This window comes from Musca domestica, unplaced genomic scaffold, assembly GCF_030504385.1.
Source record: "Musca domestica strain aabys unplaced genomic scaffold, Musca_domestica.polishedcontigs.V.1.1 33, whole genome shotgun sequence".
In the NCBI taxonomy this organism is placed as follows: Eukaryota; Metazoa; Arthropoda; class Insecta; order Diptera; family Muscidae; genus Musca; species Musca domestica.
Genome location: NW_026712312.1, coordinates 1,048,144 through 1,073,511, shown reverse-complemented (window position 1 = coordinate 1,073,511; position 25,368 = coordinate 1,048,144). Strand labels below are relative to the sequence as shown.

The 25,368-nt window shown below is 33.7% G+C and overlaps 1 protein-coding gene across 1 annotated transcript in view; it reads right to left on the bottom strand.

Moving 5' to 3' along the window:
- LOC101894747 (alpha-2B adrenergic receptor) overlaps positions 1-24,685 on the bottom strand; it is a 301,935-nt gene extending 277,250 nt beyond the window's left edge. Inside the window, exons 1-2 of the mRNA XM_011292689.3 lie at positions 23,467-24,685; positions 13,632-15,253 (exon numbers count right to left, since the gene is read on the bottom strand). Coding sequence (XP_011290991.1) covers positions 13,632-14,594 — 963 coding nt within the window. The 5' untranslated portion in view covers positions 14,595-15,253; positions 23,467-24,685. The remainder of the gene's footprint in view (positions 1-13,631; positions 15,254-23,466) is intronic.
- Positions 24,686-25,368: the final 683 nt, after the last annotated feature.

The following is a 25,368-nucleotide window of genomic DNA, read 5'->3' as shown; positions in this document are numbered from 1 at the left end:
TTCAAAACTTTGACCCTCTGTGGGGGGAGGTACCAGAAGAAATGGTCCGATCTCTACCATCTTTATAACAGATCTTGTGTTGATTTAAATACTGTGATATACCAAGTCTGAATGGAGTCGGATGTTAATTTCGCGTTTTATGAGTTTCATGGATATTCAAAATTTTGACCCTTTGTGGGGGAGTTACCAGAAAGAGTGAACCTATTTATCGCATCTTTACAGCAAATCTTATGTTAGTAGAAAAAATGAGATGTGTGAAATATGAAGAGATCCAGATGCTTATTTCGGATTTTAAAATCAGCTGGGTTATTCAAAACGTTGCCGTCTTAACACCAGACTTTAGGTTAATATAAATATTGAGATGTGTGAAATTGGAAGACAATCGGAATCTTATATCATATTTAATTTTATTCAAAATTGTGATCACTTGTGGGGGAGGTACTTGATAGAGTGGACCGATATTGTCCATTTTCACACCTAACTTAGCACTGACACAAATATTAAAATTAACAAATTTGGAGCAAAATCAGATTATCCATTCTCTTTCTATGCAGTCAAACATTTTCTTTGAAAATGTCGACCTTTTGTGAGGAATGCACCATCTCCAAGCTCAATCTAAGTTTGATAATAATATTATGATGTACAAAGTTTCGACCAAATTCGATACTTGCTTCGAGAGTTATCGTGCGCACCAGCCAGATAGACAGAGTTCTGAAACGGATTTGGTCCAAAGGGACCTAGGGTCTAAAACCATTATTTCGATGAGGCACTTTTTGGCCGTATCAAATAATATATACCCTCTCTAACCATATGGCTGAGGAGTCTGTGAAAAGTGGACTCCGATTATTTTATACTTGCAAAAATCGTCTTAAATTTTTAGATTTCTTATTACCAAAAGTCGATTTATCGAATTAGATTGACGATTTATGTATAGCAATTATAGGGTCCGCCAAATATTTATTTTTTTTAATTTTATTAATTTATATTTTTATTTATTTATTTATTTATTTTTTTTTTTTTTGATACCGGGTGTAGCTTTAGTTAAGTGGCATGTAGCCCTGTAAGAAACAAATGTTGCCAATAACCTCCTCTTCAATTTATGTGAAGAAAAATTCGTTTAACATGACCCCCACCACTAATTATTTGTCAAATAAAATTCTAGGAAGCCACAAATGGTAGTATTACAGTGTTCACCTTATACCTTAACCACAGGGTGTGATTTTTCTAGTTCCAGTTAAAAGCTATTTCCTTATATAAAACAGTAATTAGCATAAATTCATAGCTACATGACTTTTCTAGGAATTTACGTCCATAACTCTAACCCCAACTCCATTACTAATGGCAATTTTAAATTTAACCATTCTTCTAAGAAATTAACTTTCCGAATTTCCACGAATTTCCGTAATAATCTTTAAAATCATTCTTTTGAAAATAATTCAAAACCACTCGTCTTTAAAACACTCACGTTAACAAAATCAACTTGTGGTTTATTTGAATATTTCTGATTCCCCTAAAAAGGGTTTAATACTCTAATGGCATTTTGTCGAGTTTCAGGAATTTTTAGAAGGAAAGCTTACAAATCCCATGAAATAGGCAACGAAGAAATGGAAATGACATTAAATAGAAACAATGCTCAGTTGTTTTGCAAAAGCTATTAAGGAAGTTGGATAAAATAGGAAATTTGCGAATTCGTTAGACAACACGAATCAAATGTATTTTTCTGGGGAAATCAGAATAATGTTTTTATACAAAAGGAGTTTTTTTGATAAGTCTAGTCAGATTTTCGTACTGTACAATATTTTTTCTATATGGGAAAGCTATTATGGCTTATTTTTGGTAAAAATAATAATTTTCATTTCAATAAAAAAAATCAGCAAAAAGAGCCCCGATCAATAGACTTCTCACCCGATTTTCATTGGTCCACTTACATTACTGCTTTTTAAGAAATGTCTTCATAGCAAATCAATTTATCAACTACTTCAACTGGTTTTAATTGTTTCAATAGTCACAAAAGATATAAATCGGCTTCGGTTAACTATGTTTTTTTCGAGCTTTCTGGAAAAACCCTCAAACGTGGCATTCAATGAACTCACCACTTAAATAAATTTCTCTCCAAAGGTTTTCTACCGTGTCAGGGTCAGATAAATGTCGGAAATAGCATCACATTTTAGAATAAGTTTAGATTTGTTCGAATTGCTCCAGCAGCAACAGCGGCCACTCTGGCCACCATGCAGCAGCAAGACAACAAGATGAAGGAATCGGTCTCCTCGATGGTAGCCGAAAAGGGGAAGATTGAGAAAATCTACCAGGAGGAAGAGAAAATGGCTGCCTTCAAAAAGAAGGAAGATTCAATCGAAAACGCCGATGAACAGGCTGCCGAAACTGGCGACGAAGCGATGCCTGAACAAGTGACAGAAACAACAAGCAAAGAAGAGGAGGAAGAGGAAGTGGACCAGGCCATAGAGGCCGAGGTGGACAACAAGGAGAGTATGGAGAAAAAGGTTGAGGTTGTCATTATCAAGCCTCAACCTCAGGCTCCACCACCTGCCAAGGAGATCAGCCGAGTCCATAAAACCCGCCAAACCCATCAAGGCCAAGGCAGACAAACCCAGAGCCGAGGTTAAGTCCTTGGTGCGCGCACGCATCGACACACGGCCACCCAAGTTAATGGAACCGAATTATGGCCTTCAAACGGCCAATGAAACCCTCACACGCTGCCCGAATGTTGCTCTGCGGTACTTTGGCCCATTCCCGGAGAAGCGCTTGCTTGAGCCTTGCTTTCCAAAATATTCCAGACACAATAGTCCAACGGATTGATACCCGAAGATTTTGGAACCTCATTTTGCGGTCAAAATGTTTGAGAGCCGAAGGCTTTAATACATCTTCCAAAATAATATTCGGCATTTACTCTGATGCCACGGTCGATTAATACGAGCGGAAAGCGACCTTCGGCTGCTATTGCGGTCCACACCATCACCATGGCCGGTGCTTGAGTTCTGGTGGCCAACCGAAAGGTGCACATTTTCAGCTAACCTTTTTGGCAAGTAAACACGATCATTTTGTTTTTTTTTTTTTCATTTTTTCGAACCATTTCTGCTGATGTTGCTGTTTTCTTCCGTACCCTTCCTTGGCGTCGCGCTACGCTACCAGTATTACGGTAACGACCAATGGTACGGTACACAAAAGATTTATTCACATTTAAATGCTGGAGTGCTCTAACCATAGCCACTTGTGATTTTCCAACCAAATATAAAGAAATCACACCACCATCCTTGAATTCCATCCCGATTAACTTTTTTTCTGGAAAATTCCCATCAGAATGCTTTTGTACGCTTGTAAACAATATATTGAGCTATCACTGTAATAATTTTAACAGCTATCGGCTTAGAAATAACAGCAGTCTGAAGTTGTTTGTAGTTTTTTTCATCTCTATCTGTATATCAAAAATGTAACTCTTCTCGGAATTCCTAAATTATACCACTTATTGGAACACCTCTTATGTAAGATAAATAATTAAATAGGGGGCTAATTTTCGATTTGGTAATGGAAAGATGCCATTAAGAGAATATGGTTCCATAAGCTTGCCGCTGAGACCATTTGGCGATCTTAAATTATCATTACTACCGAAAAATCTTTTACTTTCCGAGGAAATAAAAATTTGATAATTTTTCTAAAAAAAAATCTTTCAATACCAAAATGTGAGTTCATTATTACCTCTAATGTGCCGACACATTAAAATTATTGGTATTTGGCTGAATGGGCTGAATATGCGATTTTTTACCTTTATCGAGTTGTAGGTCTAATAGAAGGCAATATCCGTAACTTTTATTGACATTGTAGCAATTTTAAAGTTATTCGGAGGTTACTCAAATTTCTCTATATATAATATTATATGATATCTAATATTTTCCTTTCTCTTTACACTTTTCTAACTTCGTAGAATTTTTGTATTCATTTTTTACAACGTATTTCCCATTAATTTGATAACATATACTTTAATTACACACATCTCACATTTAATTCACTTGTTATACTCATCAAACTTTTATGATATTATTAGTCTTCAGAAATCCCTTCCTTGCAACCTCACTTCCCCCACCACCGGGTTGATGTTAATTACTGGTAATCAGTTTCTTTGAAATCCATCCACCCATCCATCTTTCGCTTCCAAGTAATGCAAATCACAAAGTGAAGTGTCTTTAAGTTGAAACCATAGAATTATAACCACAATAGGATTTTAATTCATTAAAACTATTTCAAGATTCTTACCCACATACTAGCAAAGGAGGATGAGTGAGTACACCGTCTATGGATAACCTTGGCGTATTATCTAGAATTTTAGAAGTATGTCGTAAAGTTGCTCAAAAATATTCTTAAAACATTCAAAAACCCCGCAATGAGATCATGTGGCATCATAACATTTATGAATCTCGACGCCAGAGTCATCCTTCATTTTTCAAGTAGCAAATACTAGCGTTTAAATCGAAATGTAAGGCAACGACGACGAAAGTAAAGGCTTTGCGAATACAGCAAATAAAAAGCTCATATACACCTACTTAAGAATTATGAGGGGCGGTGGAACTTTTTTGTGCGTAAATTGTTTTATAGCGTAATATTTTATGATTTTTTTTTTTAAATACAAAAAAAAAATCTGAATAAATGAAAGGATTTCTTTGACTTTCACTGAATTGAAAACGGCAATTGAAAAAATATTTCTGAAATTATATAAATATTTTTGATTGAATAAAGAGGCCACTTAACGAATGATATAAAAAAAGCAGTAAAAATAGTATCAGTCGATTTTGCCGACATATGTATACATTCAACCTTGAGTTATGATAATCCAAACCACTTATCCTTTATGGAGGAGGTTCCGAAGCAATTGGAAAACCAGTAAAGAAAGTCTTAAAGTCGGGCGGGGCAGACTTTATGATATCCTACACCACTTTGCTAGTAGAGCTCCTCAGTACAATTAAACGTTTTAATGGGAGAATAATTATAATTATTATAATTATATAATTATAATTATAATATAATTATAATTATTTATTAATTTGTAATTTATAATTTATTAATTATAATTATAATTATAGTTATAATCATAATTATATATAATTATAATATAATTATATTTATTTATTTATTTATTTATTTATAATTTATAAATTATAATTATATAATTATAATTAATAAATTATAAATTAATAAATAAATAAATAATTATAATTATATTATAATTATATATAATTATGATTATAATTATAGCCTGTATGTTGAATTCTCCCATTATAATTATAACTTAAAGTTCAAACAACTATATATGCCGAAGCATTTGTATCTTTTAAATTCGGACTTGTATTGCCTATTTGGTGCACAATTAATTTGAAATAGGTTAAAGATATATATGGGAGCTATATCCAAATCTGAACCGATTTCGATAAAATTTGGCAAATATATTTCTGAGCTGTATTTGATATATTTCCCTGAATATCGTTGTTACAGAGTGCATATTACGGCTGTGGGTAACAAATATAACAAATCGAATGAACAGTATATATGGGAGCTATATCTATATCTGAACCGATCTTCACCAAATTTGACATACTAGCTTCTAGACCCAATTCGGTCGTAAGTGCCAAATTTGGACAAATATTAGACGTTTGGTGCACAATAAAACGTAAATCGTTTGAATTTTTATATGGGAGCTATATCCAAATCTGAACCGATACCGATAAAGTTTGACATACTTATTTTCAGGCCTAATTTGGTTGTATGTGCAAATTTTTATACTATTCGGGCTGATATTACACGTTTGGTGCACAATTAAAAGCAAATCGGACGAAGATATATATGGGACCTATATCTAAATTTTAACCGATTATCTCCAATTTCAATAGGGTTGGCCCTTGGGCCAAACAAATGATTTGAGCAAAATTTCATCTGGATAGGGCAATAAATGCGAACTGTACTTTGTTTACAAAAATACATATACAGATGCATAAATCGACTCAGAGTCTGATTCTATGCAGATCATCAAGAGGAACTATGGGTATATCTCGTTTCCTTTTGCCTGTTACAAACAAATGCACAAAGACATAATACCCTAACCACCTTGTGGTGTAGGGTATAACTATTGACCAATTCGTATTTGACCTAGGACGGGTATAAATATAATAACGTGTCAGATTTGGACAATAACGACTACTTCCTATACCTAATACGAGATATGTGCAAATTTTTTGAAAATTGTTGAAATATGCGTGAGAAAACAGATAAAGCGGATCGGAATATAAAATTTTCCTACTTCAGGAAGTACAGATAAAAATATTGATGGAAATCGAAAATTTATATTCAATTTTATGCGAAATCATAAATTTCGATAAATAACACATCCATATCAGATTTCGGGTTAAGAGACATATTTAGGTATAACAAGTTGTAAAGAGTCGCCGACTTGTTTCGCAAGTTATAATAAATGTAAGTATTACAAATTGTGACCCTTTCCGGCTGAGGTACCAGATGGGTTGGATGATATATAATCTTCACAACAGATCTCGGGTTAGCAAACATATTTGGATGTGTGAAATTTGAAGGGAGTTGGATGCTTGTTTTCTTTGAGGGTTTTGTTCTTTAAAATCTTAAACCCTATGTGGGGGATGTATCAGAAGAAAGGGATCCATCTCTACCATCTTTATAACAGACCTTGTATTGATGGAAATATTGTTATCATATTGTACCGAGTCTGAATCAAATCTGATGTAATTTCGCATATATGAGCTTCATAATCAAAATTTTGGCCTTTTGTAGGGGAGGTACAAGAAGAAGTGAACCGATATATCTTCTTTTCATACCAGACCTTGGGTTAATAAAAATATTATGTGTCTAATTTGAAGAAAACCGGATGCTTATTTTGGTTTTTATTTTCGTTTTGGTTATTCAGATATTTTACCCTTTGTGGGGGAGGTACCAGAAGGAATGGTCCCAACTCTTCCATCTTTATAACACATCTTGTGTTGATGGAAATATTGAGATGTACCAATTCTGAATGAAATCTGATGTTAATTTCGCGTTTTATGAGCATCATGAAATAATAAAAAAATTTTGACCTTTTGTAGGGGAGGTACCAGAAGAAGTGGGTAGGTATATCTTATTTTCACACCAGACCTTGGGATAATAAAAATATTGTTATGTCTCTAATTTGAATAGAACCAGATGCTTCTTTCGGATTTTATTATCGTTTTGGTTATTCAGAAATGTGACCCTTTGTGGGGGAGGTACCAGAAGAAATGGTCCGATCTCTACCATATTTATAACAGATCTTGTATTGATGGAAATATTGAGATGTACTACTTCTGAAAGGAATCGGATGTTTAATTGGGCGTTTTATGAGTTTCATGGATATTTCAAATTTTTAAGCCTTTTTGGGGGAGGTACGAGAAGGAGTGGACGGATACATTCCATTTTCGCATCAGATCTAGTGTTCGTAGAAATAATGGGATATGTGAAATATAAAGAGAAAAGAATGCTTATTCTGGATTTTATAATCGTTTTGCTTTTTCAAAACTTTGACCCTTTGTAGAGAGGTACCAGAAGGAGTGGACCGACATACTGCATTTTCAAACCAGACCTTGGGCTTATAAAAATATTTTGATGTTTGTAATTTGAAGGCTATAGAACTCTTACAACACATTTTATAAAAGTTAGAATTATTTAAAATTTTGACCCTTTGTGGGGGAGGTACTGGATAGAGTTTTCCCATACTCTTCATTTTCGCACCTGACCTAGCACTGATGCAGATATTAGGATTTGCAAAGTTGAAGCAAAATCGGATTTCTTTCTGTGCAGACTTTCTGTGCAGAAAATATATTTATTTTGAAAATTTCGACCTTTTGTGGGGGGAGGTACCAGAAGGAGTGGGTCAACGTTACCCATCTTCGCACCAGACCATGGGTTAATAAAAGTATTGTGATGTGTGTAATTTGAAGACAATCGGATACTTACATCACATTTTAAAGGAGTTATAATTATTCAAAATTTTGAACCTTTGTGGGGGAGGTACTGGATGGAGTGGACCGATACTCACCATTTTCGCACCTGACCTAGAACTGATCCAAATATTAGTATTTGCAAAGTTGAAGCAAAATCGGATTATCCTTTCTCTATCTGTGCAGAAAATATTTTTTTTTTTTTTTTTTGAAAATTGCGAGCTTTTGTGGGGGAAGGTAACAGAAGGAATGAGTCAATGGTACCCATCTTCGCACCAGACCATGGATTAATAAAATTATTTTGATGTGTGTAATTTGTAGACAATCGGTCGCTTACATCACATTTTATAAAAGTTACAATTATTCAAAATGTTGACCCTTTGTGGGGGAGGTACTTGATGGAGTGGACCGATATTGTCCATTTTCATCATCTGACCTAACACTAATGCAAATATTAGAATTTGCAAAGTTGGAGCAAAACAGGATTTTCCTTTCCTTTTGAAAATGTCGACATTTTGTGGGGGGCGTACCAGAAGAGAAACCGATATTGCCTATCTCCAAACTCGATCTAAGTTTAACAATGTTTTTACAATGTACCAAGTTTGAATTAAACCTTCGAGAGCTATCGTGCGCACCTGCCAGCCAGCCAGGTGGACGGACAGACATCGCTAGATCGACTCCCAATGTCCTGAAACGGATTTGGTCCTAGGGTATAAAACTTTTATTACGCTGAGGCAAGCTTTGGCCCTATCAAATGATATATACCCCCTCTAGCCATATAGCTGACATCCTCTAAAGTAGTAAAAAAGTCATATGTTAGTAGAATGTCCTTTTCAATTTTCCCAAACCCCACCCCTCTCCTCCTATTACACCTAATTTCCCTTGTTCCCCCTGCTATTAGAAAATCTCCAAAAACAATATTCAATTAAATGCATTCTAATTATTTTTCATCAAACAACCTTCAATATTGATTTAATTTATAAATGAAAATATTTATCTCTGCCACATCCGCAATGGTTTGAGTCCAAAGCAAACATGAGGGTGAAGAAAAACAAAAAACAGCAAATTATTGGAAACTTTGTAGTTTGAAACAACAAACATTTTTACCTATTACATTCAAAGGCATCTCAAATAGGCGTCCACCCTTGGCTATTATAACCTCCAGAATTGCAGGTGGCGGTATAGTTGAAAAAAAAAAAAAAAAAAAAAAAACACCAACAACGAAAACATTGTTTAAATGCATGACTTAAATATAAATATTATCGTTTATCGGCAATGTCATAATATTTACATAGGCGGCGACACAAACAGCAAAACATCAACGGCAACGGTGACGACTACGACTACGACGACGACGATAATGACGACATCGACAGCAACAAATTAAATACTAATTATACGCAATTGATTTTTTTTTTTTCTATTTTTCTTTCTTGTCTGTGGTCGTTTGCATTCTAAACATGTTTTTCAATTACCACCGTGACTTGTAATCTTCAATTCGATTGATTGTAATTAGTAAACGAATTTTTTACATTTTGGATATTATATATTCTATGAGGGAAGGTGAGGGAATTATAACCCAGACCAACTATATGTGGCCTATTTTATACATATGTACTTACAACTAAGGTGACGTGTGAGCCTTCATATCTTTAAAGAGGAGGATTTAAAATTCGATAACTTTTGAGGAGCCAAATTCCTCTTAGGAAATTAGGAGTCTGCGCTTATACCCGAAATTCGAAGATGGTGTTGATCTGAATGACTAAATTTGAAACTGCATTAATTTTCCCACTTGGTTTTCCCACATATAGACTCCGATTTCGGTCTTCTTATAAGATTCAAGTTTTTTTTATACTCTCCACCATACATAGTATGGAGGGTATATTAAGTTCGTCATTCCGTTTGTAACTCATCGAAATAATTATTTTAGACCCAGCCAAGTATATATATTCTTGATCGGCTTAAAATTCTAAGACGATTTAGCCCTGTCTGTCCGTCTGTTGTAAGCACGCTACAGTCTAAACGAATTAAGATAGGAAGCTAAAACTTTGCACAAATCTCTCTTTTGTCTGCAGACAGGTCAAGTTCGAAGATGGGCTATATCGGTTCACGATATTGTATAGCCCCCATATAACGGTCCCCCCTCCCATTTTCCGTATTTTAATGATTTTAGCCACATTTTCTAATGGAATGGTCTGAAAATCCACACAAGGAGTTCCTTGTGAGTACTTTATACCTCGGAAGAGAATTATCTATATATAGGTTCACGATATCGTATAGCCCCCATATAACGGTACACGCCAATATTCGGATTTTGATGATGTTAGCCAAATTTTTCAATTGAATTGTCTAAAATTCCACACAAGGAGTCCCTTGTGCGTACTTTATACATCGGAAAAGAATTATCTATATAGGTCCACGATATCGTATAGCCCCCATATAACGGTACCCCCGATATTAGGTATTTTGTGGAAATGGTGGAGGGTATTCAAAGTTCGGCCCAGCCGAACTTACTGCTTTTTTACTTGTTTATTTTATGATTTCTGGGAGGATACAAGAAAAAGTGGACGGGTAAGTTCCTGATTCGAAATTTATCTATGTTCCGAATAGTCTTTCTATCGGATGTTTTTTTATACCCTACAACATATAGTGGTAAGGGGTATTAGGTATTTGTGCATTTGATTTTAACATGGAAAAGGAAGCAAGATAGATACATGAGTCGATTTATGCATATCAGTCCGTCCTTCCGTCCATGTATTTTTGTGAACAAAATATGGGTCTATCCGATTGAGATGAAATTATGCAAACAATATTTGTTTGGCCCAAGGACGAACCCTATTGAAATTGGTGATAATCGGATCAGATTTAGACATAGCTGCCATATATTTTTTATCAGATTTCGGGTTAAATGTGCACCAAATTGCTAATATAATGCACCTGTATTTTAGCACATCCCACTGAATTCTGTGTAGAGGCAAGCAAATAAAATTTGGAGAAAATCGGTTCAGATTTGGAGTTCAAGTCCCTCACATGCGTAATATGCACTTCAGAAGAATGATATTTGGTACCAGACAGCAGATACTGCTCGAAAATACCTCTGTTAAATTTTATCGAGATCGGATATCAGGTTTATTATGCACCATATGGCTAATATCAGCCCAAATGGACTGAGTTTTTTGAATTACGATCGAATTCATCCTAAAATCCAGTACTTCAAATTTTGTAAATCGGTTCAGATATAGCTATATATATATGTTTTATACGATTTGGGTTTTAAAGTCCCTTAAAAGCGTAATATGCACTCCAGAAGAATGAAATTTTGGTACCGGACATCAGATATTGATCGAAAATACCTGTGTCAAATTTTATCGAGATCGGATATCAGTTTAATCCGATATCAGGTTTATTGTGCACCACATGGCTAATATCAGCCCAAATGGACTGAGTTTTTGCAATTACGATCGAATTCATCCTAAAAGCCAGTACTTATGTTTTATCTGATTTGAGGTTTAAAGTCCCTTACAAGCGTAATATGCATTCCACAACAATGATCTTTGGTAGCAGATATCAGATACAGCTCTGAAATGTGTATATACAATTTTGTGAAGGTCGGTGCAGATTTGAATAATGCTCCCTTAACCGATTTCGGGTTAATTGTGCACCAGATAGCAAATATCTCTGAAAAAGTCCTGAATTTTGGCACATCCGACCGAATTCAGTCTGGGAGCAAGTGCGTTAGAGAAAATCGGTTCAGTATAGCTATAGCTCTCATATATATGTTTCATCCGATTTGGAGTCTAAGTCCCTCATATTCGTAATATGCATTCGACAACAATGATATTTGGTACCAGATATCTTATAAAGCTCTGAAATATATTTGCCAAATTTTATCGAGAACGGCCAAGATTTGGATATAGCTCCCTATACATATCCTTTATCCGATTTCAGGTTTATTGTGCAAATAATTGCTAATATCAACCAAAATGGAGTAAAATTCGGAATGTAGGTTTCCATTTGGCGGAACTCGGCTCAGATATATATACATATATTTTTTTTTAATATAATCCTTCTCGAAGTAGTATCATGCACCCCATATCAATGTTATTTGGCATAAAAGATTAAAATGTCGCCGTCAAATTTAGTGAAAATCGATTCAGAATTGGAGATGCCTCCAATATGTTCCTCTGAAACCAATATTTCCTCTGAAACCAAATTATAGCTGCTCTAAAACCAAATATTGATAGGTGATATGATCTACTTCAAACAAATAATTTTGTTACTGGTGCTCTACTAAATATGCATAGTGGTGTAGAGTATCATCGGCCCCGCCCGACTTTTGATTTTTCCTTAGTGTTTTTTTTATTGATTGATCCACAAGACGTGTAAAATCCACTAAGAATTTTTAGCCAGCCAATCTGGCTAGTGGCCAATGAATTTGTCAGAAAATTCCGCAATGTTTTCAAAACTCAAAGAAGGGGTTTTATGCCAAAATTGATGATACTTTTCCATGGTAAATATTAAGTATACAGATTTTATTTGCTCAGAGACTCCCAATGAAAATTCTTCTAAAATATTTGACTTAAAATTTGACTCAAACTTTTGTCTTGAAATTTTCTTAAAATTGAATTAAATTAGTAGTAAAAAAAATAAAAACATAATTTTCACTGGTAATGTATAAATTTGGAATTAAATTTTCTTCAAATTTCTTATATAGGTTTATTCCGAAAAATGAAGTAGAATTTGGTAAAGAATATTTCTTCTTTTGACACTTTTCCTTTAAAATGAACATTTATGTTATTTTAAGGCATCAACTCGAAAAAGGACTAGGAAAAATTTATAAAAAAGAGAATATTTTCAATTTTTTTTTTGGGAACATTGATGCAAATATATTATTGATATAAAATGGAAACAAAGATATCTTTCCTTCAGTGACTTATGGTGAAATTTGATGGGAAATATTTTTGTCTTTGACCTCACCCTCCTAAACTGTTGCTTTGTAGGAGATTTTTGCACAAACTCACATAAAGTACGGCTTTAACCCTAAAATGTGATTTAAATATATACATATATGAATTCCTAGCCCTAAGGTAAAATTTAGACTTTTGACGTCTTCTAAGACCGATAGTAGAATTTTATGAAAAATAATTTTGTAGAATATTTTGACTTGTTACGATCCCGTTTAAAGGGAGTTTTTAGCCATATTTTCAAAAAAGGACCAAAAAGACCACTATGATGACTCGTTTTAAAATCAAAATTATCGACAACAAAAATCTTTCTGTTTTTATCTGCAATATTTCCAAAGACACTATTATTATTACTTATTCGCAAGGATTCCGAAGAATCCTAATCCGAAAATTTCCAAAAGTGTGGTGGAGGGGGGAAATTGCATCCTCAATTTTAATAACTTTTCGATGTAAACTTTCTAAAGGCCTATACCGGTGTCTTCTTTTTTTGACTCTATTTCAAAATTTGCTGGATTTTCCCAGTAATTATTGACAAAAATTTAATTTTTGTTGCACAGTGTAAATATTTTTTACAATCCTACAACCCTTGCATTTTTCTTTCAAATCCCCATTAATTATCAATAATTCAAGCCTAATTAGAAACAAAATCACATTGAAACACAATAAAGACGGCACAACTTACCGCACACTTTGGCAAAGGACCTTCGGGCATTTTCACCTTCCAGCCCAGCAACGGTGGTATGCATATCAGAGCCGACATTATCCAAACGGCTGCAATCATTAAAGCTGCACGTGCCGGTGTACGTGATTTCAGATAATCCACCGCCTTCGTTATGCTCCAATAGCGATCCAGCGATATCAGGCATAAATTCATTATGGACGAGGTACACAGCAGCACATCCATGGCCGAGTGGATGTCACACCACCACGACCCGAATATCCAATAGCCCATCAGTTCGTTGGCTAGCGAGAAGGGCATGATGATGAGGCCCAGAAAGAAATCGGCCACCGCCAGCGAGGCAATAAACCAATTTTGTATGTTCTTCAATGACTTCTCGGTGGCAATGGCAATGATGACCAGCATGTTGCCCACAATGATGATGATCATGAGGATGGTGACAATAATCGAAGCTATCACAATGTGTGTCAGAGTATAGCCGCTGGGATAGCGTCCGTCCCAGTGGACTTCGGTGATATTGCTTGTGAGATTGCCGGCAAACGACTGATTGAAATAGTTGCCAAACTGTGTGGTGGTGGAGGAGGTAAGATTGATGGTGGGTGATGCTGCTGCCGCCGCTGCAGCCCCACTCAGAGAGGTATTATAGAAACTGGAGGAGAGTAGGAAGAGTGTGTCGTTTAGATCTGCTGTGGGGTTTGGAGCTGTGGGCCCAAAGGCAGAGTCAAATAAACTTGTAACGGTGTACTGGCCATCGATGGTGACAAGGGGCGGATTCATGGTTACATTATTGTGATTTGGAAAACCTCCCCCTCCGCCCTTGAGGCCACCGCCACCGGGACCACCACCCGCCTCATTGGATATGGCCGTACTGGCGGCTGTGGTGGATGATGTAAATATGGCCAGAAAATCATCGGTACTAATGTTACCGGTATTGATGCTTTGATCCAATTCGGTATTGTAATCCATTTTGAAATTTTAGATTTTTTGGAAGATTTTGTGAAGTGCGATTTGATGTTTTCTTTTTCAGATTTTGGTGTTGTTTTTTTTTTTTAATTTCAAATAGTTTTGAGTTGTATCAATTATTTGCCGAATTTCATAATTTTAGTTTTGTGTGTGTTTTTTACATTTAGTTGGTCCCTCCAACAGAGTTGTTCCATATTTTCAACTCTTTTTTTTCTTGGCGATCATTTAGATTTCGGGTTTCCCTCTTCTTATCCGTGATCGTTTGCTAAAGCGTTTGGATTCTGTTTATTTTAATTTTTGTTATTTAAAATTACACTTTTTACCATTAACACTATTTTTAAACATTTAAAAATTATTTATATTACATTTTTGGGTGTGTGTGTTGGTTTGCTTGTTTAAGTATTTTATTGGTGGATTTTTTTTTTTCACTTAGACATTTAATGGGCTATTCTTAAGTGGAAATTTGTTTACATTTTCTTTTTTGTTTTCTTTTTGGTTTTCTTTTGAGGGGTTGGTTTCACTTAGATTTTGATTATTTTTCACTTTTACTAAACTAAACAATTCCATAGGCTCAAATTCATTGCCATTTGTTGTTGGGGCTGTTGGCATTTAAATTTCGCTGTTTATTAGGTTGGTCCATGCTGCCGCCGCTCGTGGGCTAACTGAAATGAGACGAGGGAAAACAAATTGTAAATTTAGTAAAATTTCTATGTGGATTGATATGTTGGAAAAAACGTGCAGTGAAAGCCCAAAAATTCGCAAATATAGATGTATGTATTTGAAATAGAGCAAAAATTTAATACACTTTAAATAACTTGGGAATAAATATGTATGATAGACGTAAGTTTGGATAACGAAAGAACATCACTGTAAACAATGTCATGTGGCACTCAGTAATTTATTTTACTACAATACATATGCTTGTAATATAGTTGGCTTCTTTGTTTAAATTAATATGAAAAAGAACTGAGTTTCATACCTTACACCATAAAATTGAGGATACTATAAATTTCACATTTTAGGTTCTTATTCGGTGGTTTAACTCCTCGCAAAACATATTTGAGATATCTAATCTTTTTGACCAAATGGGGATAGAAAAAATGCTCTAAAAAAAACGGAGGCCTCCATCTGAACTTGCAATCGCACTCCCTGACAATAGTCGTTGGTTCCAGATATCAGAAACATCTCTGAAATAAGTGTTTAAAATGTTGTCATGATCGGTTCAGATTTGGATGTAGCTCCCATATATATCTTTATCCGATTTCAGATTTTTGTGCACCAAATGATCAATGCCTGTCCAAATGGACTGAATTTTTGCAATTCCGACGGAATTCATCCTAGAAACAAGTAATTCAAATTTGGTGAAAATTGGTTTAGATACATTTATAGTTCCTATATATAAGTTCATAGATATTTAAAATGTTGATCCTTTGTGTGGGAGGTACCAGAAGCAATTGACCGACAAACTCCATCTTCACAGCAGTTCTGTTGTTGGGAGAAATAATAGGGTGTGTGAAATATAAGGAGAAACATATGCTTATTTCTTGAGTTGATGGAAATATTGAGATGTACCAAGTTTGACATGAAGCGAATGGTAAATTGAGCTTCATGGATATTCAAAACTTTGGAATAGGTACTAGAAGGAGTGGACCGATATATTCCGTTTTCACACTAGACCGTGGGTTAATAAAAATATTCGTCATGTGTACTATCTCATTTATCTAGAATTATTTACTAATATCAGTCTCATAACGGTACAACCCAATTTTTAGTATTTTGATACTTTAACTACATTTTTAATGCATATTATTATTATTTTTATTATTATTATTATTATTATTATTATTATTATTATTATTATTATTATTATTATTATTATTATTATTATTATTATTATTATTATTATTATTATTATTATTATTATTATTATTATTATTATTTTTTTTTTTATTATTAATATTTTTTTTTTAATCTGTTAATATATAAAACATAGACATCTCAAGCACTGAACCTCGACTCTTGTAGACATATTTTCAAATGCATAAATTTTGAAAATGGTGTTTTTTTTCTGTTTACATTTATGTTAAAAAATACAAACTTTTAAAAAAATTTAATAAAATAGCCATACCCTGTTTATGTTTGTCAAAAGAAAATTAATGCGAGAGAAAAACATAATTCCATTCCACCATTTTTTTTTCAAAAATAAATAATTTGAAATTGTGAAAAAAAGCCAAATGGGTTTTTAAGAATTTATATTCTTTTTACATATATATTCTCCTAACAGCACTTTAATGCTAAAAGGAGTCGAGTGATCGAGACAGAAATAATAAACATCGACTGAGAGAGGAGATATTTAAAGAGCTACCTGAGAAATAGGTCTTCCGATTTCGCAGTTTTACTACATTAAGGGCAGAGGTCGATCGAACGAACTAGTTACTAATCTAATTCCGTGGGCCCCGGTCGTTTGTATTATAAATCTGCGTATAAGTGATATGCACTTTATTAAATCACTCATACGTTTCAGAACAGGTGTACCCAACTATGAACTTAATTGACACAACTTTAGCTAAAGATATGTTTCTGTAAAACAAAATGAAAGTAAATGTGAACGGAAAATTCCATTTCAAATATTATCTTCAAATTTTATTGTTTCGCATTCAGTAATTTGCTTTAAGACAACTTTTTATACCCTCCACCACAGTATGGAGGGAATATTAAGTTAGTCATTGCGTTTGTAACACCTCGAAAGTATATATATATATATATATATATATATATATATATATATATATATATATATATATATATATTCTTGATCAGCATAAAATTCTATGTCGATTTAGCGATGTCCGCCCGTCTGTGAAAATCACTCTAGCTTCCGAACGAAATAAAGTAGGTTGATATAATGTAAGTCGAATGTCTGCAGAACTTTTGGTATTGAAAATGGACAATGTAGGTCCACGTCTTCTATATATATAACGGTACCTCCCGATATTCGGTATTTTGATGATTTTAGCGACATTATTCACCGGAATTGTTTCAAATTTTGTTATTTGAAATTAGTAATAACATGAAATTAGTATGACAGAAAATTATCTGTGCAAGTCCACATCTTCGTATACCCCTCATATAATATTCGATATGTCTGTGCAGGTCCACGTTTTTGTAAAGCTCCCATTACAATGGTACCTCGCTATATTCGGTATTTTAATGTTTTTTACCACATTATTCACCGATTTTTTTTCAAGTTTCTCATTTGAATATTGTAATGGCTTATGACAAAAGTTGCCTATGCAGTCCTCCGTTGTCGTATAGGCCCCAATAAAACAGCTACATTCGGTATTTTTAAGATTTTAACAGAATTTTTTAACGGATTTTTTTTTTTTTTTTGGAAAATTACCAAATTCTTTCCAAATGATGGAGGGTATTCAAAGTTCGGCTGGCCAAACTTACAGCTTCTTTACTTGTTTTACCAATCTAGCGAAAATAAACACAAATTGCTCACCCGTTTCTCTGGAAATTATAAAACTTCGTATTTTAGCCCCATATGGCACCCATAAATTAATTCCAATAATTTTAGGGAAGTGGAGTGTAAAGGTTGTAATAAATAAATTTTAGAAAACAAATTAGAAATTATCACTTCGCTTGCGAGACATTTATACCCACAGCATGCGGTCAATACGGACTTCGAATGACGTTTTCATCATTTAAGGGAGAGGTTGAAGAAAAAGTTAATCAATATGGTCCACCGATTTGAGATTTTACGATAGTTAGTTTCTCGAGATTTAGTTGTATTGTGGGGAAGGTACGAGAAATTTAATTGATATTAAATACTCCTTTCAATGAAGAATGTGTTTTTAACATTCCGATTTTTTTTTGGAAAGAAGAAAATGATTTGAGGTAATCTTCGAACTTGATCTAATACTACAATGTTCCAAGTTTGTACAAAATTCAATTATAAAGCGCACATGACTGGATAGACTCCAAATATTAAAAAACGGAATTCGTCCAAATAGACATTGGGTCAAACATCGCTAGTTCGATGAGGGCCATCTTTGCCGTTCAATAGCTTAAAAATATATAGTACAAGTTTCGGCTATATTTTTACTTTCTCCGAAGAAATGCTAAATCTGTTATGAATCCGATATTTAAACAATTAAGGAAATTTAATGGAAAGGAAAAACCGCATACATAATATCTTTATAATGACAATATTTCGCCACTCTTAAAATGGGCTACGATTTCAGACCTCAGTTGACTGATTTTCAAAGTTATTTGTTATAGATGTGCTGAAGCATTTCCTGTCGTTCGAAAACTGATTTTGCAACAAAAATTTTTTGGACTTAAGACGTTTTTTTTCGAATCGAACAAAGATCTATACAATTTCTACGTTAATGAATTTAAATGACGGAATCTCTCTCTCTCTCTCTCAATTTCTCACTCACAGACAATATTTGAGAACTCATCTCCATTCCTCATAATTCCGCAAATTTAAGGAATTCTTAAGTATTTTTGCTAATTTTCTAACAGAGAGTACTTTAAGCTATATACGTCACAGACTTATAAGAAAAAAAAAACTCCCAAACAATACAAACAAAAAAGAAAAAGGGGAAAGAACTACAGACCAAATGTTGAAATCCCAACGCATTTTTTCCATTCTCCGTTCGTGGCACCACAAAGCAGATAACAAATATATCCCAAACTCTAATAAAAAAGGATGATAAGGGATGAGGGTTTTGCTCGTTGTGATAACCACATTGTTTTGCACAGCTTCTTATGACCTTCAAAAAGGTCTTTCTCGGGAAATGATTGAGCAACTTTTTTTCATTTGTTATTATATACTTGCCATTTACATTGGGACGCTGGAGCAGGAGTTATTTAAAATGGGAGAAAGGGGAATCCAGTTGAATGGCCGTTTAGATTGAAAATCCTTGGCAATGGTAAGTAAAAAAAGTATTCAAGAACATTTTTGTAATAATTTTTTTTTTGAAGATTTAAAATTAATTATTTGAAATGTTACATATAGGGCAATGCCAACCAAAACTATTTTTAAATTTTGTTTAAAATTTCTTGATTTTTATAATTGGGCATTGAAATCAGTGCAAGGCGACAAAGAAAAAGAGTCAAGCATATAGACTAGTACTGATTTTAAGGGTAGGGAAAAAATGTAAATACATTTCTCTATAAACATATCCGAAAATACATTTAAATATTATATTCCCAACAACGAACCGAGCACACAAAAATATTGTTTTGTGAATAAGAGACACAATTGGCTAGACCTTGCACATTGTAATATTTTGGTCAAACTTAGAAACAGTTCGATTTATGGCGATTAAATATCCACGAAACATTTTGCATGACATGAAAACATGACATGTACTGTTTGCCGAAAATAAAGTTTGTTTTAAGGACAGAGTGTCAATAAAAATTAACAGCTTTCTTATTTCAGTTAACTTTTTCCGGAGAAATACTAATATTCGACTCGATATTATTTATGACTAAATAGAAATAGGTTTAAATCCAAAATACTTTCTGAAAATTATTTAGATCTAATAGTGTAACTATTAACTACAACGTTGTTAAAAATCGCCCATTTGTTATATTTCCAGTTACAACCACTCATTCTATTATTTTCACATTTTTTTCTATTATTGATTTCTATTTCCGAATCACAAAAAATAAATTGCTCAATTGTCAATATTGAAATTGTCCAACTTTGCAATTTCGTACACTCGAAGTATTTCGATTACGTTTATATATGTGTATTTAATTTGTGTTGTGAAAAATGTCAACCGAGTACGTCGAATTTTAGTTAACGTTGTCACTTTTAATTTTTTGAATTTTATTAAAAGTTTCTAATTTTTATCAATCGGTAACCTTTAACTTAAAAACTAACAAGTTAATTATTTAAATATATATTTGACTTCTGTTATGATTAATCAAATTGTAGAACCTCGATGGTTCCGAAGGAATGGACCAATATAGACCATTTCGTATCGGACCTACATAAATATGATATAAATATAGCGATGTGTCGAAATATATATATATATATATATATATATATATATATATATATTTTTTTTTTTTTTTTTTTTTTTTTTTTCTTTTTGGAAAATTTCGACCATTTGTGGGGGAGGTACCAGATGGAGTGGATCGATAAATTCAATCTTAACACCAGACCTTGTTGTATTATAAATTTTGGAATGTGTGAAATTTTAAGACAATCAGACTCTTACAAAACATTTTAAAGAGTTGTAATTATTTAAAATTTTGACCCTTTGTGGGGGAGGTACCGATATAGATGGGACCGATATTGTCCACTTTCACACCAGACCTAGAACTTACGCAAATATTAGGATTTGCAAAGTTGGAGCAAAATCGGATAATTGTTTCCCTTTCTGTGCAAAAAAAATAGATTTGTTTGAAAATTTCGACCATTAGGCCGATATATTCCATCTAAACACCAGACCTTGCTTTGATATAAATATTGGGATATCTGAAATTTGAAGACAATCGGACTCTTACATCGCATTTTATGAGAGTTGTTATTGTTCAAAATTTTGACCCTTTATGAGGGATGTACTTGATGGAGTGGACCGATATTGCCCCATCTAAACACCAGACCTTGCGTTGATATAAATATTGGGATATCTAAAATTTGAAGACAATCGGACTCTTACATCGCATTTTATGAGAGTTGTTATTATTCAAAATTTTGACCCTTTATGAGGGATGTACTTGATGGAGTGGACCGATATTGCCCATCTTCGTACCAGACCTAGAACTGAAGCAAATATTAGGATTTGCAAAATTGGAGCAAAATTGGATTATCCTTTCTCTTTCTGTACAGAAAATATATTTTTTGAAAATTTCGACCTTTTGTGGGGGAGGTACCTGACTCGAGATAAGTTTGACAAAAATATTACAATGTACCAAGTTTGTACTTAATCGGATACTCCCTTCGAGAGTTATCGTGCGCAACAGCCAGACAGACGGACGGACATCGCTAGATCGACTCCAAATGTTCTGAAACGGATTTGGTGCACAGAGACCTAGGGTATAAAACCGTTATTTCGACTAGGCACGTTTTGACCGTGTCAAATTATACATACCCTCTCTAGCCATATGTCTGAGGGTATAAATATTTATTAGAGCAATAGATATATCGGACTGAGTTTCACCAAATGAAAAAATCAATTGAATATTAAAAGATATATCCAATTTAGGCTGATATTACATATAAGGTAAACAATAAGTGTAAAATCTGAAGAAGATGTATATCGAAGGAATATACACATCTGAACCGATCTCGATAAAAATTGGCAGCAGTATTATCGAGATGATTTTGATGTCCGGTATCAAATACCATTGCTGTGATGTGCGTATTACTCACGTGAGGGACTTTAACACCAAATTGGCGATTTTGACCAAATTTGATGTACTGGCTTCTACGCTCAATTCGGTTGGATGCGCCAAAATTCAGGTCATCTGGACTTATATTGGCCATTTGATGCACTAACGCTTCATTTCCATGGAAAGCAAGGTTGGCACTAAAAAATTCCAAATTGTCGATCACCTCAAGCAAGCGCTTCACCGGGAATGGGCCAAAATTCCACAGAGCAACATTCGGGCAGCGTGTGACGGTTTCATTGGCCGTTTGAAGACCATAATTCGTGCCAAAGGTGACCAATTCGAACAAGTCTAAACTTATTCTAAAATGTTCATGCTATTCCCTATATTTTTTTTCCTTCGTTCAATAAAGTTAAAAAAATGTATCTCAACCTGTACTATAGATTACTTGCCCTCAAAATTGTAAACTCTAATTCGATTTCAAAAGACGGTTGGATTGGTCCTCTCATGGTGGAGTGCATAATAGTACAGCTGACCTATAAAGATTATTTTAACAACCTTTCAACCTGCTCAAACCTTAGATAATCTTTTTAGGTATTCTATGTAAAAGGTTGTCTTCTCTAGAACCTTGTAAATCTGGGGCCTCTTTTTGATCCATTAAATGCCTATATCAGAAATTCTATTTAAACCAAAACTTCAGATGTTCTCTTCGTACATATACATGAACTTTTTATTATATAAAACTGTATAAAATTTTATATTGGTGGAAACCTTATAGAAGAACTTATATTAAGAGGAGGTTGAAGAATTTTGCATAGAGAAGTCTCCTGTCAACCGAAAATCTAGTGGAAATTTCATCAATAATTAAAACAATTGTTGCATACCATCCGATATAGATCTTCAGTATTGTTCAGAAAAAAAAAGGATTTTTAAAATTTCGAATTTCCCACAAATATTAATTGAACAAAAAACTATTGTTCCCTGTGCAGATTTTTTAAGGTCACTGTATGATCGAGAAAAGAAAAATAATAATGATATTATTTTCTATAAATACATTGCAGAAATGTCCGAAACACACACACACAATCGAATACAATTAATTAATTACATTTTGAAAATTATTCACATTTCAGTGGCGCTGACGTTTGTCAGCGTCTACTAAGGTTCGGTTCGCTACGGCTTGGGGTGCAGTGAACTTGTTTAGTCGGGTTGTATTGTGTCGTGTTGGTAAGAAAAAAAATAAACGTCCTTCTTCCCCCTACCCCGCTTTGTGGTGTTCTTCATGTTACGTTCGTTTGCTCCCCACCGAATGGCCTGTGCATTTTTCCCAATATGCTTGATGGATTTTCCCAGATATGTGTGTTTATGTATGAGTGTGTGTTTATTGTTTGTATGTTTTTTTTCGGTGTAACACTTGACTTGTTTGTTTTGCATGAAATTTATTAATAATTTATGTGGTGGAGGGGATCTATGTTCTTTTTGTTATTGCTGTTAAATTATTAATTTATTTATTGCTTACTTTGCAAATACATGTTTTCATGTTTCGTTTGGTTGCAGCTGATTTGTGTTGTTTTTTTTTTGTGCTGGTAGATGACGTTGACGTTGTGCTTTTATGTTTGTTGTTGCCTTATTTTTTGTCGGTTTGTTTTTAATATTTACATGAGTGATTTTTTGTAGTTTATCTCTGTGATTTCATTTGGGAAATCAAATAATTTTATTTATTTTTTATTTATTTTCAATTATTAAATAATAATTATTTTCCACTTGTTTTTTTTTGGTTTTACTTCCTTATTCTAAAGATACCCGTTTTAACCGAAACTTGTGTTTTTTTATTATTTGTGTAATTATTATTTGCTTTTAGTTAAATTAGTTTATTCTGCCACTTTATTTTTGTTGAGTTTGCTGGCTGGATGTTTGCTGGCTTAAGTTCAATGGTGATGCTGGGGTTGTGCGGAAACATTTGAGAGCGGAGGGGTTTAAAGGATCCTTTTGATAATTTTATTTTGTTTTCAATTTTCTTTTTCAAGTTTCTAGCTTGTTTTACTTTTTGTATTGTGTAATAAAGTGCCAATATATACTTGAATATTTTTTGTTGAAAGATGAAATGGTGCAAATGTTCAAAGGAAAATTTCAAAAGCTGACATGAAATATTTGAAGATTTATTTGCAATTTTTCTGAACAGAACTCTTCAAAAGTATTCACCTTGATTAAATTTGGACTTGACAGAATCCACAGAATGCTTAAAATAGCCAAAACAAGTGATGGTAACAACAATAACACAATGACTCTAAAAAAACTTAGTTTTGTTTCTTTTTTTTGCACAAGATAAAACACACAATTTTCTTTCCAAAGATTTTATACACAATAATAACCACAAAGATGTAGCGTCAACAATAGAGCGGGAGAGAAAAAAACAACTTTATTTTATTGATAATTAAAAACAAATAACTTTTCTTTTAACCAAATACACAAAGAAAGCCACACACACACTCTGGGAAATATTTTTCCGATTAATTTCTATTTTTCTTCTTCGTAATTTCGTTTTATTTTATTTTTGCAATTATTATCATCATCGGTTATAATGGTATTTTATTATCAACAACAAAAATCAAAGTGTGGCAACAAGATTTATTCTTTTTCTTTTTGTGTTTTTGTAAGAGATACGCGTACGCGTCAACATACGTTCCTTTCGGTTTGAAATTCATAACTTGACTAAAACTCGAAAAATCTTTTATCGAAAGTCCTCCTCTGTTTTTGGTAAATAAAAGTCATAACAACCACAGCACACATGAACCACATGGAGCCCAACGATGGCAATACAAACAGACACACACACACACACACACACACACACACACACACGAACACAAGGCAATCAAACCAGCCAGCAAGCATCAGCTATGGGAGCAACAAAAAATCTCCAATTTTATCCCCACCATGTTGCGTATACGTTACGAGGCAAAATAAACAACATTCATGAGGACCACAAAACAACAACATATAATCCACAAAGTCTCTTTCTCTATCTCTCTTAATATTGCTCTCACTAAGCCACTTTTATTCTCTGGGTAATAAAAGACACACATACCATTTTCTTTTGCAAATTTCCTCTAACATGCAAGCAACAGTGTTTTATTTCCAAGAGCGAGAGATAGAGAACAATTGAATTTTACACATGATACGGAGTGAGAGAGAGAGAGAGAGAATTCGCGAAATGTGTGTTAGTAGTGCCAAGGAAAATACGAAGGTAAATTTGTATTTGCTCTCGGCTGTTGTGACGCACATATTCATTTGAAGGAGAGTAACGGAATGCAGAGAAAGTAAGTTTTAAGAGACATTGGAAAAAGAGCTTTCAATTTTAATTTTTTGGGAAATATAATTATTTGGTATGGAATTTTAATGTGGCAATGCTGTGCTAAAT